At 42.5% G+C, this 12,800-nt stretch overlaps 1 protein-coding gene across 2 annotated transcripts in view; it reads left to right on the top strand.

Moving 5' to 3' along the window:
* The window catches only part of LOC109871922 (probable G-protein coupled receptor 158), a 139,911-nt gene that overhangs the window by 68,736 nt on the left and 58,375 nt on the right, over positions 1 to 12,800 (top strand). For both annotated transcript variants that reach the window (XM_031806537.1, XM_020462952.2), the window contains exon 5: positions 661 to 729. In XM_031806537.1, coding sequence (XP_031662397.1) covers positions 661 to 729 — 69 coding nt within the window. The remainder of the gene's footprint in view (positions 1 to 660; positions 730 to 12,800) is intronic.

The following is a 12,800-nucleotide window of genomic DNA, read 5'->3' as shown; positions in this document are numbered from 1 at the left end:
GTTGTTTCCTATAAGAATCTTACAGAAATACAGTTCAGAGGAGGTGTCCCCCGAGGAGAGTGAATTTACGTATTGACATAAAAGACCTAACCTTCTAGGCTATAATGAGTAATTAAATTTGTCCCAGAAATGTCCCGCCGTCCTCTCTTTTTTTTCACTAACGTCATTGGTAGCAGAGCAGCTCAACTAAGAGATCATCTTGGTAATTCATAGTCATCGTGTTGTGACATTGAGTCAAATTATTTGAATTGCTGACAATTGCACTCAGTAGATAATATGATTGTGTAGATGTCATCCTAATAACTCTGTGTTTGATTGATGTTATGTTATCTCTCTCTCTCTCTCTGTATCTCTTTTTCTCTCTCTCTGTATCTCTTTTTCTCTCTTTCTTTCTTTCTTTCTCTCTCTCTCTCTCTCTCTCTCTCTCTCTCTCTCTCTCTCTCTCTCTCTCTCTCTCTCTCTCTCTCTCTCTGTGTATCTCTTTTTCTCTTTTTCTTTCTCTCTCTCTTTCTCTCTCTCTCTGTATCTCTCTCTCTCTCTCTCTCTGTATCTCTTTTTCTCTCTTTCTTTCTCTGACTCTCTCTCTCGTTCTCTCTCTCTCTCTCTCTCCATCTTTTTTCTCTCTCTCTTTTTCTCGCTCTCTCTCTCTCTTTCTTGTAGAGGATCCGAGCGTCTGGTCTCGTCCTTCTGGAAGCCATCTTGTTTGGAGCCTTGCTTCTCTACTTTCCCGTAAGTCTCCAAACGTGTGTGTGTGTTTCTGTGTCTGTGCATGCATTTGTGTTTGTCTGTCTGTCTGCCTGCCTGTATGCCTCTCTGTCCGTCGTCCATCTGTCCCTCAATTGCTTGTGTCAAACCTTCCAAATTGATATATCACAGCTATTTATTAAAAACGGCCCAAATACAAGACACAGAAATTCTGAACGACAACACAGCTGGTATGTGTGAGTAATGCTTCCAAGTGTGTGGTACAGTCCAACCTGGAGCGCCACAGAGTTGGAACAGACGGGGATTGGGGGTAGCTTATAGCCAACATAACATGGCATTCTTATGGAGCTACACGGATTTCAAATTCACTCACTTCAAGTACCTCCAATGGCGCCCAACATCAATACACACAGAAAGAAAGAGGGGAAACAAGGCCATAGAAATCAACCACTCAGGAGGGACTATATAGAAGTCCTTGTTGCCAAGGGCGAGGTTGGGTGATCTAAAGTGATCCAACTCTAGAGTTGGAACAATGTCACTGTGGATTGGGCTTTTCCTCTGAGTCTAGAGTTGGAACAATGTCACTGTGGATTGGGCTTTTCTTCTGAGTCTAGAGTTGGAACAATGTCACTGTGGATTGGGCTTTTCTTCTGAGTCTAGAGTTGGAACAATGTCACTGTGGATTGGGCTTTTCTTCTGAGTCTAGAGTTGGAACAATGTCACTGTGGATTGGGCTTTTCTTCTGAGTCTAGAGTTGGAACAATGTCACTGTGGATTGGGCTTTTCTTCTGAGTCTAGAGTTGGAACAATGTCACTGTGGATTGGGCTTTTCTTCTGAGTCTAGAGTTGGAACAATGTCACTGTGGATTGGGCTTTTCTTCTGAGTCTAGAGTTGGAACAATGTCACTGTGGATTGGGCTTTTCTTCTGAGTCTAGAGTTGGAACAATGTCACTGTGGATTGGGCTTTTCTTCTGAGTCTAGAGTTGGAACAATGTCACTGTGGATTGGGCTTTTCTTCTGAGTCTAGAGTTGGAACAATGTCACTGTGGATTGGGCTTTCTTCTGAGTCTAGAGTTGGAACAATGTCACTGTGGATTGGGCTTTTCTTCTGAGTCTAGAGTTGGAACAATGTCACTGTGGATTGGGCTTTTCTTCTGAGTCTAGAGTTGGAACAATGTCACTGTGGATTGGGCTTTTCTTCTGAGTCTAGAGTTGGAACAATGTCACTGTGGATTGGGCTTTTCTTCTGAGTCTAGAGTTGGAACAATGTCACTGTGGATTGGGCTTTTCTTCTGAGTCTAGAGTTGGAACAATGTCACTGTGGATTGGGCTTTTCTTCTGAGTCTAGAGTTGGAACAATGTCACTGTGGATTGGGCTTTTCTTCTGAGTCTAGAGTTGGAACAATGTCACTGTGGATTGGGCTTTTCTTCTGAGTCTAGAGTTGGAACAATGTCACTGTGGATTGGGCTTTTCTTCTGAGTCTAGAGTTGGAACAATGTCACTGTGGATTGGGCTTTTCTTCTGAGTCTAGAGTTGGAACAATGTCACTGTGGATTGGGCTTTTCTTCTGAGTCTAGAGTTGGAACAATGTCACTGTGGATTGGGCTTTTCTTCTGAGTCTAGAGTTGGAACAATGTCACTGTGGATTGGGCTTTTCTTCTGAGTCTAGAGTTGGAACAATGTCACTGTGGATTGGGCTTTTCTTCTGAGTCTAGAGTTGGAACAATGTCACTGTGGATTGGGCTTTTCTTCTGAGTCTAGAGTTGGAACAATGTCACTGTGGATTGGGCTTTTCTTCTGAGTCTAGAGTTGGAACAATGTCACTGTGGATTGGGCTTTTCTTCTGAGTCTAGAGTTGGAACAATGTCACTGTGGATTGGGCTTTTCTTCTGAGTCTAGAGTTGGAACAATGTCACTGTGGATTGGGCTTTTCTTCTGAGTCTAGAGTTGGAACAATGTCACTGTGGATTGGGCTTTTCTTCTGAGTCTAGAGTTGGAACAATGTCACTGTGGATTGGGCTTTTCTTCTGAGTCTAGAGTTGGAACAATGTCACTGTGGATTGGGCTTTTCTTCTGAGTCTAGAGTTGGAACAATGTCACTGTGGATTGGGCTTTTCTTCTGAGTCTAGAGTTGGAACAATGTCACTGTGGATTGGGCTTTTCTTCTGAGTCTAGAGTTGGAACAATGTCACTGTGGATTGGGCTTTTCTTCTGAGTCTAGAGTTGGAACAATGTCACTGTGGATTGGGCTTTTCTTCTGAGTCTAGAGTTGGAACAATGTCACTGTGGATTGGGCTTTTCTTCTGAGTCTAGAGTTGGAACAATGTCACTGTGGATTGGGCTTTTCTTCTGAGTCTAGAGTTGGAACAATGTCACTGTGGATTGGGCTTTTCTTCTGAGTCTAGAGTTGGAACAATGTCACTGTGGATTGGGCTTTTCTTCTGAGTCTAGAGTTGGAACAATGTCACTGTGGATTGGGCTTTTCTTCTGAGTCTAGAGTTGGAACAATGTCACTGTGGATTGGGCTTTTCTTCTGAGTCTAGAGTTGGAACAATGTCACTGTGGATTGGGCTTTTCTTCTGAGTCTAGAGTTGGAACTGTAACATTTTTACTCAAAGTCAATGAACAGTCATAATTACTTAAAATCTTTATGTTGTACTATCTCAAACTACATGAGAACTCACACCAACTAAATGTTTTAAAGACATGGTAACAAATGAAGTTTTTTTCCCAGCATGCTCTACTGCAGGTAGAATTTTTTTTGGTCGTTTTTAATATCTTTTGTTTTTGCATGTACATTGAATGATTAAATGTAATACTACACAAAGATACATTTTTTTTTTCTCAACTAATCCAATCATTGAATTTTTGCACCCGTTACTGAAATGGTTGTTCCAGTTTCAACAGCTTAGGCAGTTTCCTTCCACCATTTGTAACCTTGGCAGTCGTTACGAATACAGGTTGTGGGTGTATACACATTTAAAATGCTGGACTCTGGCTAGATTCCAATAGGAGTTACACATCACTTTGCAAGCCAGCACAATGTGATTTATAGTTAGGGTTGTACATTTTTCAGGTTTTCCAGAAATCCTGGTTGGAAGATTACTGGAAAAAATTTTGAGAAAGTTAGTGGAATTTTGCAACCCTACTTGCAGGCCTGATGTGGCATGTTAACTATGGGTTTCAGGCCACTGTATAATGCCTTATGACATATGTCATGGTTAAATTAGAATGATCATATTCGCCCTAGGAACTCACTTGGTGAAGGCCACAGGACTGAAAATGAATAAATTCAACAACCGTGTCTCTGTCACTTACAAATACAGTCATGCATGTGTGGAAACAATTCAATCGAAAAGGCAAGGCACACTGGTAAATTATTTGAGAAGTGGATTAGTAGGGGCGTTGAATTAAAGTATACCTTACTCAAAAAAAACTGCATTTGTATTACTCATATGAAGGTAGTACAGCTCACGTCAGTGATTTCAGTTTCTTCATTTTTTAAGGTAATCCTTATAATGTTTGAGTATCCAGAATTTATCCGGTTTTACAGTGCACATAGTAACAATGTAACGTAGGCACAACGTTACATAGTAACAACAGTACATGGCAACAACGTTAAATAGTAACAACATTACATAGTAACACCATTACATAGTAACAACATGACATGGTAACAACATTACATAGTAACAACATCACATAGTAACAACATCACATAGTAACACAGTTTTTATGGTAACAACATTACATAATAACAACATTATATAGTAATAACATTACATAGTAATAACATTACATAGTAACAACATGACATGTTAACAACATTACATAGTAACAACATGACATGTTAACAACATTACATAGTAACAACATCACATAGTAACACAGTTTTCATGGTAACAACATTACATAATAACAACATTACATAGTAATAACATTACATAGTATTAACATTACATAGTAACAACATGACATAGTAACAACATGACATAGTAACAACATTACATAGTAACACCATGACATGGTAACAACATTACATAGTAACAACATGATATGTTAACAACATTACATAATAACAACATGACATGTTAACAACATTACATAGTAACAACATTACATAGTAACAACATTACATGGTAACAGCATTACATAATAACAACATTACATAGTAACACCATCACATGGTAACAACATTACATAGTAATAACATTACGTAGTAACATTACATAGTAACAACATTACATAGTAACAACATCACATAGTAACAACATACATAGTAACAACATCACATAGTAACAACATCACATGGTAACAACATTACATGGTAACAACATTACATAGTAACAACATTACCTGGTAACAACATGACATGGTAACAACATTACATAGTAACAACATGACATGTTAACAACATTACATAGTAACAACATGACATGGTAACAACATGACATGGTAACAACATGACATAGTAACAACATCACATAGTAACAACATTACATATTAACAACATCACATGGTAACAACATTACATGGTAACAACATTACATAGTAACAACATGACATAGTAACACCATCACATGGTAACAACATTACATATTAACAACATCACATGGTAACAACATTACATGGTAACAACATTACATAGTAACAACATGACATGGTAACAACATTACATAGTAACAACATGACATAGTAACAACATTACATAGTAACAACATGACATGTTAACAACATTACATAGTAACAACATCACATAGTAACAACATGACATAGTAACACCATGACATGGTAACAACATTACATAGTAACAACATCACATAGTAACAAAGTTTTCATGGTAACAACATTACATAATAACAACATTACATAGTAACAACATTACATAGTAACAACATCACATAGTAACAACGTTTTCATGGTAACAACATTACATAATAACAACGTTACATAGTAACAACATTACATATTAACAAAATAACATAGTAACAACATGACTTCGTAACAACGTTACATGAGGGCAACAAAGTTACATGGTAACAACATTACATGGTAACCACATGACATGGTAACAACATTACATGATGGTAACGGCATTACATGGTAACAACGTTAAATAGTAACAATGTTACATGGTAACACCATTACATATTAACATCATTACATGGTAATAACGTTACATAGTAACACCAATACATGGTAATAACGTTACACAGTAACAACATTACATGGTAACAACGTTACATGATGGCAACAACGCTACATGGTAACAACATTACATGGTAACAACGTTACATGATGGCAACAACGCTACATGGTAACAACATTACATAGTAACACCATTACATAGTAACACCATTACATGGCAATAACGTTATATATTAACAACATTACATGTTAACAACGTTACATGGCCAGTTCTTTTAGACCAGGGTTCCAACACTCTTTTAAACCAGGGGTGGCCAGTTTTTTTTAGACCAGGGGTGTCCTACTCTTTTAGACCAGGGGTGCCCTACTGTTTTAGACCAGGGGTGTCCTACTGTTTTAGACCAGGGGTCCAACACTCTTTTAGACCAGGGGTGTCCTACTGTTTTAGACCAGGGGTGGCCAGCTCTTTTCGACTTGGGGTGGCCTACTATTTTAGACCAAGGGTGGACTACTCTTTTAGACCAGGGGTGGCCAGTTATTTTAGACCAGGTGTTGCCTACTCTTTTAGACCAAGGGTGGCCTATTCTTTTAGACCAGGGGTGAACAGCTCTATTAGACCAGGGGTGGACTACTCTTTTATACCAGGGGTGCCTACTCTTTTAGACCAGGGATGGCCAACTCTTTTAGACCAGGGGTGGCCTATTCTTTTAGACCAGGGATCCAACACTCTTTTAGACCAGGGGTGGCCTATTATTTTAGATCAGGGGTGGCCAGCTCTTTTAGACCAGGGGTGGCCTACTCTTTTAAACCAGGGATCCAACACTCTTTTAGACCAGGGGTGTCCTATTCTTTTAGACCAGGGGTGTCCTATTATTTTAGACCAGGGGTGGCCAGCTCTTTTAGAACAGGGTTGGCCTACTCTTTCAGACCAGGGGTAGCCTACTCTTTTAGACCAGGGGTGGCCAGCTCTTTTAGACCCAGGGCGGCCTACTCTTTTAGACCAGGGGTGGCCTACTCTTTTAGACCAGGGGTGGCCTACTCTTTTAGACCAGGGGTGGCCAGCTCATTAAGACCAGGGGTGGCCTATTCTTTTATACCAGGGGTGGCCTATTCTTTTATACCAGGGGTGGCCTATTCTTTTATACCAGGGGTGGCCTACTCTTTTAGACCAGGGGTGGCCTACTCTTTTAGACCAGGGGTGGCCAGCTCATTAAGACCAGGGGTGGCCTATTCTTTTATACCAGGGGTGGCCTATTCTTTTATACCAGGGGTGGCCTACTCTTTTAGACCAGGGGTGGCATACTCTTTTAGACCAGGGGTGGCCAGCTCATTAAGACCAGGGGTGGCCTACTCTTTTAGACCAGGGGTGGCCTATTATTTTAGACCAGGAGTGGACTACTCTTTTAGACCAGGGGTGGCCTACTCTTTTATACCAGGGATCCAACACTCTTTTAGACCAGGGGTGGCCAGCTCTTTTAGACCAGGGGTGGCCAGCTCTTTTAGACCAGGGGTGGCCTACTCTTTTGATCCAGGGGTTGCCAGCTCTTTTAGACCAGGGGTGGCCTACTCTTTTGATCCAGGGGTTGCCAGCTCTTTTAGACCAGGGGTGGCCAGCTCATTTAGTCCAGGGGTGGTCTATTCTTTTAGACCAGGGGTGGTCTATTGTTTTAGACCAGGGGTGGCCTATTATTTTAGACCAGGGGTGGCCAGCTCTTTTAGACCCAGGGCGGCCTACTCTTTTAGACCAGGGGTGGCCTACTCTTTTAGACCAGGGGTGGCCTACTCTTTTAGACCAGGGGTGGCCAGCTCATTAAGACCAGGGGTGGCCTATTCTTTTATACCAGGGGTGGCCTATTCTTTTATACCAGGGGTGGCCTATTCTTTTATACCAGGGGTGGCCTACTCTTTTAGACCAGGGGTGGCCTACTCTTTTAGACCAGGGGTGGCCAGCTCATTAAGACCAGGGGTGGCCTATTCTTTTATACCAGGGGTGGCCTATTCTTTTATACCAGGGGTGGCCTACTCTTTTAGACCAGGGGTGGCGTACTCTTTTAGACCAGGGGTGGCCAGCTCATTAAGACCAGGGGTGGCCTACTCTTTTAGACCAGGGGTGGCCTATTATTTTAGACCAGGAGTGGACTACTCTTTTAGACCAGGGGTGGCCTACTCTTTTATACCAGGGATCCAACACTCTTTTAGACCAGGGGTGGCCAGCTCTTTTAGACCAGGGGTGGCCAGCTCTTTTAGACCAGGGGTGGCCTACTCTTTTGATCCAGGGGTTGCCAGCTCTTTTAGACCAGGGGTGGCCTACTCTTTTGATCCAGGGGTTGCCAGCTCTTTTAGACCAGGGGTGGCCAGCTCATTTAGTCCAGGGGTGGTCTATTCTTTTAGACCAGGGGTGGTCTATTGTTTTAGACCAGGGGTGGCCTATTATTTTAGACCAGGGGTGGCCAACTCTTTTAGACCAGGGATGGCCCACTCTTTTAGACCAGGGGTGGACTACTATTTTAGACCAGGGGTGGCCTACTGTTTTAGACCAGGGGTGGCCTATTCTTTTAGACCAAGGGTGGCCTACTCTTTTAGACCAGGGGTGGCCAGCTCATTAAGACCAGGAGTGGCCAACTCTTTTAGACCAGGGGTGGCCTATTCTTTTAGACCAGGGGTGGCCAGCTCTTTTAGACCAGGGGTGGCCTATTCTTTTAGACCAGGGGTGGCCTATTCTTTTAGACCAGAGGTGAACAGCTATATTAGACCAGGGGTGGACTATTCTTTTAGACCAGGGGTGGCCTATTCTTTTAGACCAGGGATCCAACACTCTTTTAGACCAGGGGTGGCCTATTATTTTAGATCAGGGGTGGCCAGCTCTTTTAGTCCAGGGGTGTCCTATTCTTTTAGACCAGGAGTGGCCTACTATTTTAGACCAGGGGTGGCCTACTCTTTTAAACCAGGGATCCAACACTCTTTTAGACCAGGGGTGTCCTATTCTTTTAGACCAGGGGTGTCCTATTATTTTAGACCAGGGGTGGCCAGCTCTTTCAGACCAGGGGTGGCTTACTCTTTTAGACCAGGGGTGGCCAGCTCTTTTAGATCAGGGGTGGCCTATTCTTTTAGACCAGGGGTGGCCTACTCTTTTAGACCAGGGGTGGCCAGCTCCAGTTCTCAATGTTTCTGAAAAACATCACAAAGATGACGGCTCTTGTCTTGGCTATTCCCCCTAAAATATCCCATTCCCCTTTTCACCTCGTCTGCCACAGGTCCCAGGAACTTCTCACTCCAATGTCCTCATTGCACCCTGGGTATCTCTGTCTCTCTCTGTATTGCTCTCTCTATATTCAATTTAATTCAAAGGGCTTTATTGGCATGGGAAAAGTGTGTTCACATTGCCAAAGCAAGTGAAATAGATAATAAGAAAAAGTTAAATTAACAATATAAAATAGACAGTAAACATTACACTCACAGAAGTTCCAAAAGAATAAAGACATTTCAAATATCATATTATAGTGTATATATACAGTGTTGTAACGATGTGCAAATAGTTCAAGTACAAAAGGGAAAATAAATAAGCATAAATATTGGTGTATTTACAATGGCGTTTGTTCTTCACTGGTTGCCCTTTTCTTGTGGCAACAGGTCACAACTATTGCTACTGTGATGGCACACTGTGGTATTTCACCCAGTAGATATGAGAGTTTATCAAAATTGATTTGTTTTCAAATTCTTTGTGGGTCTGTGTAATCTAAGGGAAATATGTGTCTCTAATATGGTCATACATTGGGCAGGAGTTTAGGAAGTACATCTCAGTATTCCACCTCATTTTGTGGGCAGTGTGCACATAGCCTTCTCTCGAGAGCCATGTCTGCCTACTGCAGCATTTCTTAATAGTAAGGTTATGCTTACTGAGTCTGTACATAGTCAAAGCTTTCCTTACTGTTGGGTCAGTCACAGTGGTCAGGTATTCTGCCACTGTTCAGGGCTAAATAGCATTCTAGTTTTCTCAGTTTCTTTGTTAATTCTTTCCAATATGTAAAGTAATTATCTTTTTGTTTTCTCATGATTTGGTTGGGTCTAATTGTGCTGCTGTCCTGGGGCTCTGTGGGGTTTGTTTGTGTTTGTGAACAGAGCCCCAGGACCAGGTTACTTAGGGGACTCTTTTCTGGGTTCATTTCTCTGTAGGTGATGGCTTTGTTGTGGAATGTTTGGGAATCGCTTCCTTTTAGGTGGTTGTAGAATTTGTGGAATTTAACGTCTCTTTTCTGGATTTTGAAAATGAGCAGGTATCGGCCTAATTCTGCTCTGCATGCATTATTGGTGTTTTACGTTGTACACAGAGAATATTTTTGCATGCAGAGTCTCAATTTGGTGTTTGTCCCATTTTGTGAATTCTTGGTTGGTGAGGTGACCCCAGACCTCACAACCATAAAGGGCAATGGATTCTATAACTGATTCAAGTAATTTTAGCCAGATCCTAATTGGTATGCCTTTTGTTGGCATAGAAGGCCCTTCTTGCCTTGTCCCTCAGATTGTTCACAGCTGTCTACAAGTTACCTGTGGCGCTGATGTTTAGTCCGAGGTATGTATAGTTGTTTTGTGTGCTCTTGGGGAACGGTGTCTAGATGGAATTTGTATTTTGTGGTCCTGGCAACTGGACCTTTTTTGGAACACCATTGTTTTTGTCTTACTGAGACTTACTGTCTGGGCCCAGGTCTGGCAGAATCTGTGCAAAATATCTAGGTACTGCTGTAGGCCCTACTTGGTTGGGGACAGAAGCACCAGATCATAACCAAACAGTAGGCATTTTACTTCAGATTCTAGTAGGGTGAGGCCGGGTGCCGCAGACTGTTCTAGTGCCTGACAATTTGTTTATATGCAGTGCCTTTGGAAGACCCCTTGACTTTTTCTATATTTTCTGTTTTATGTTATAGCCTTTTTCTAAAATTGTATTAAATACAAAAAAAAGAAGGTATTGTCTGTAGAGCTCCGAGACAGGATTGTGTCGAGGCACAGATCTGGGGAAGGGTACCAACAAATCTCTGCAGCATTGAAGGTCCCCAAGAACACAGTGTCCTCCATTGTTCTTAAATGGCAGAAGTTTGGAACCACCAAGACTCTTCCTAGAGCTGGCTGCCCGGTCAAACTGAGCAATCGGGGGAGGGCCTTAGTCAGGGATGTTACCAAGAACCTGATGGTCACTCTGACAGAGCTCTAGAGTTCCTCTATGGAGATGGGAGAATCTTCCAGAAGAACAACCATCTCACTAGCACTCCACCAATCAGGCATTTATGGTAGAGTGGCCAGATGGAAGCCACTCCTCAGTAAAAAGCACATGACACATGCCTGCTTGGAGTTTGCCAAAAGGCACTTTAGACTCTCAGACCATGAGAAACAAGATTCTCTGATCTGATGAAACCAAGATTGAACTCTTTTGCCTGAATGCCAAGCGTCACATCTGGAGGAAACCTGGTACCATGGTTGGTACCATCCCTACAGTGAAGCATGGTGGTGGGGGCATCATGCTGTGGGGGTGTTTTTCAGCGGCAGGTTCGAGGCAAAGATGAACGGAGCAAAGTACAGAGAGATCCTTGATGAAAACCTGCTCCAGAGCGCACAGGACCTCAGACTGGGGGCGAAGGCTCACCTCCCAACAGGACAACGACCTAAGCACACAGCCAAGACAACGCAGGAGTGGCTTCGGGACAAGTCTCTGAATGTCCTTGAGTGGCCCAGCCAGAGCCCGGACTGGAACCCGATCGAACATCTCAGGAGAGACCTGAAAATAGCTGTGCAGCAACGCTCCACATCCAACCTGACAGCTTGAGAGGATCTGCAGACAAGAATGGGAGAAACTCCACAGATACAGGTGTGCCATGCTTGTAGTGTCACACCCAGGAAGACTCGAGGCTGTAATCACTGCCAAAGGTACTTCAAGAAAATAGTGAGTAAAGGGTCTGAATACTTATGTAAATTACATTTTGTTCATTTGATTAATTAGCAAACATTTATAAAAAACAGTTTTTGCTTCGTCATTATGGGGTATTGTGAGCAGATTGATGAGGGGGGGAACAATTTAATACATTTTAGAATAAGGCTGTAGCGTAACAGAATGTGTAAATAGTCGAAGGGTTGAATACTTTCCCAAAGCACTGTAGAAGTATGTTGAAGAGGGGAGAGTTTATCCCTTTCTCGCCCTGTGGAAAGAGATCTGTGTTTTTGGCCAATTTGTTTGTGTACATGGATTTCATAATTTTTTAAGCTTTTTCCCCAACACCGCTTTCCATCGATTTGTATAGCAGACCCTTTTTTTAAATGAACAAAGCATGTGTAAACTTAGCCTTTGTTTTGGTTTGTTTGTTTGTTTGTCAATTAGGGTGTGCAGGGTGAATACACGGTCTGTCATACGGTAATTTGGTAAAAAGCCACATTGACATTTGCTCAGTACATTGTTTTCACTGAGGAAATGTACGAGTCTTCTGTTAATGATAATGCAGAGGATTTTCCCAAGGTTGCTGTTGACACATATCCAACGGTAGTTATTGGGTTCAAATTTGTCTCCACTTTTGTGGATTGTGGTGATCAGTCCTTGGTTACAAATATTGGGGAAGATGCCAGAGCTGAGGATGATATCTCTCTCTCTCTCTCTCTCTCTCTCTTTATCCCTCCCTCCCTCCCTCCCTCCCTCCCTCCCTCCCTCCCTCCCTCCCTCCCTCCCTCCCTCCCTCCCTCCCTCCCTCCCTCCCTCCCTCCCTCCCTCTCTCCCTCCCTCCATCTACTTATTTCTCTCTCTTTCTCTTTTTCCCCTCCCTCTCTGTTTCTCTTTTTCACTTTCCCCCTCTCTCTCTTCCTCCCCCTCTCTTTCTAGTTATTGGGTTCACATTTGTCTCCACTTTTGTGGATTGTGGTGATCAGTCCTTGGTTACAAATATTGGGGAAGATGCCAGAGCTGAGGAT

This window comes from Oncorhynchus kisutch, linkage group LG27 (genome assembly GCF_002021735.2).
Source record: "Oncorhynchus kisutch isolate 150728-3 linkage group LG27, Okis_V2, whole genome shotgun sequence".
Taxonomy (NCBI): domain Eukaryota; kingdom Metazoa; phylum Chordata; class Actinopteri; order Salmoniformes; family Salmonidae; genus Oncorhynchus; species Oncorhynchus kisutch.
Note: the sequence above shows the minus strand (reverse complement) of the source record. Positions and strands in the feature narration are given on the sequence as shown.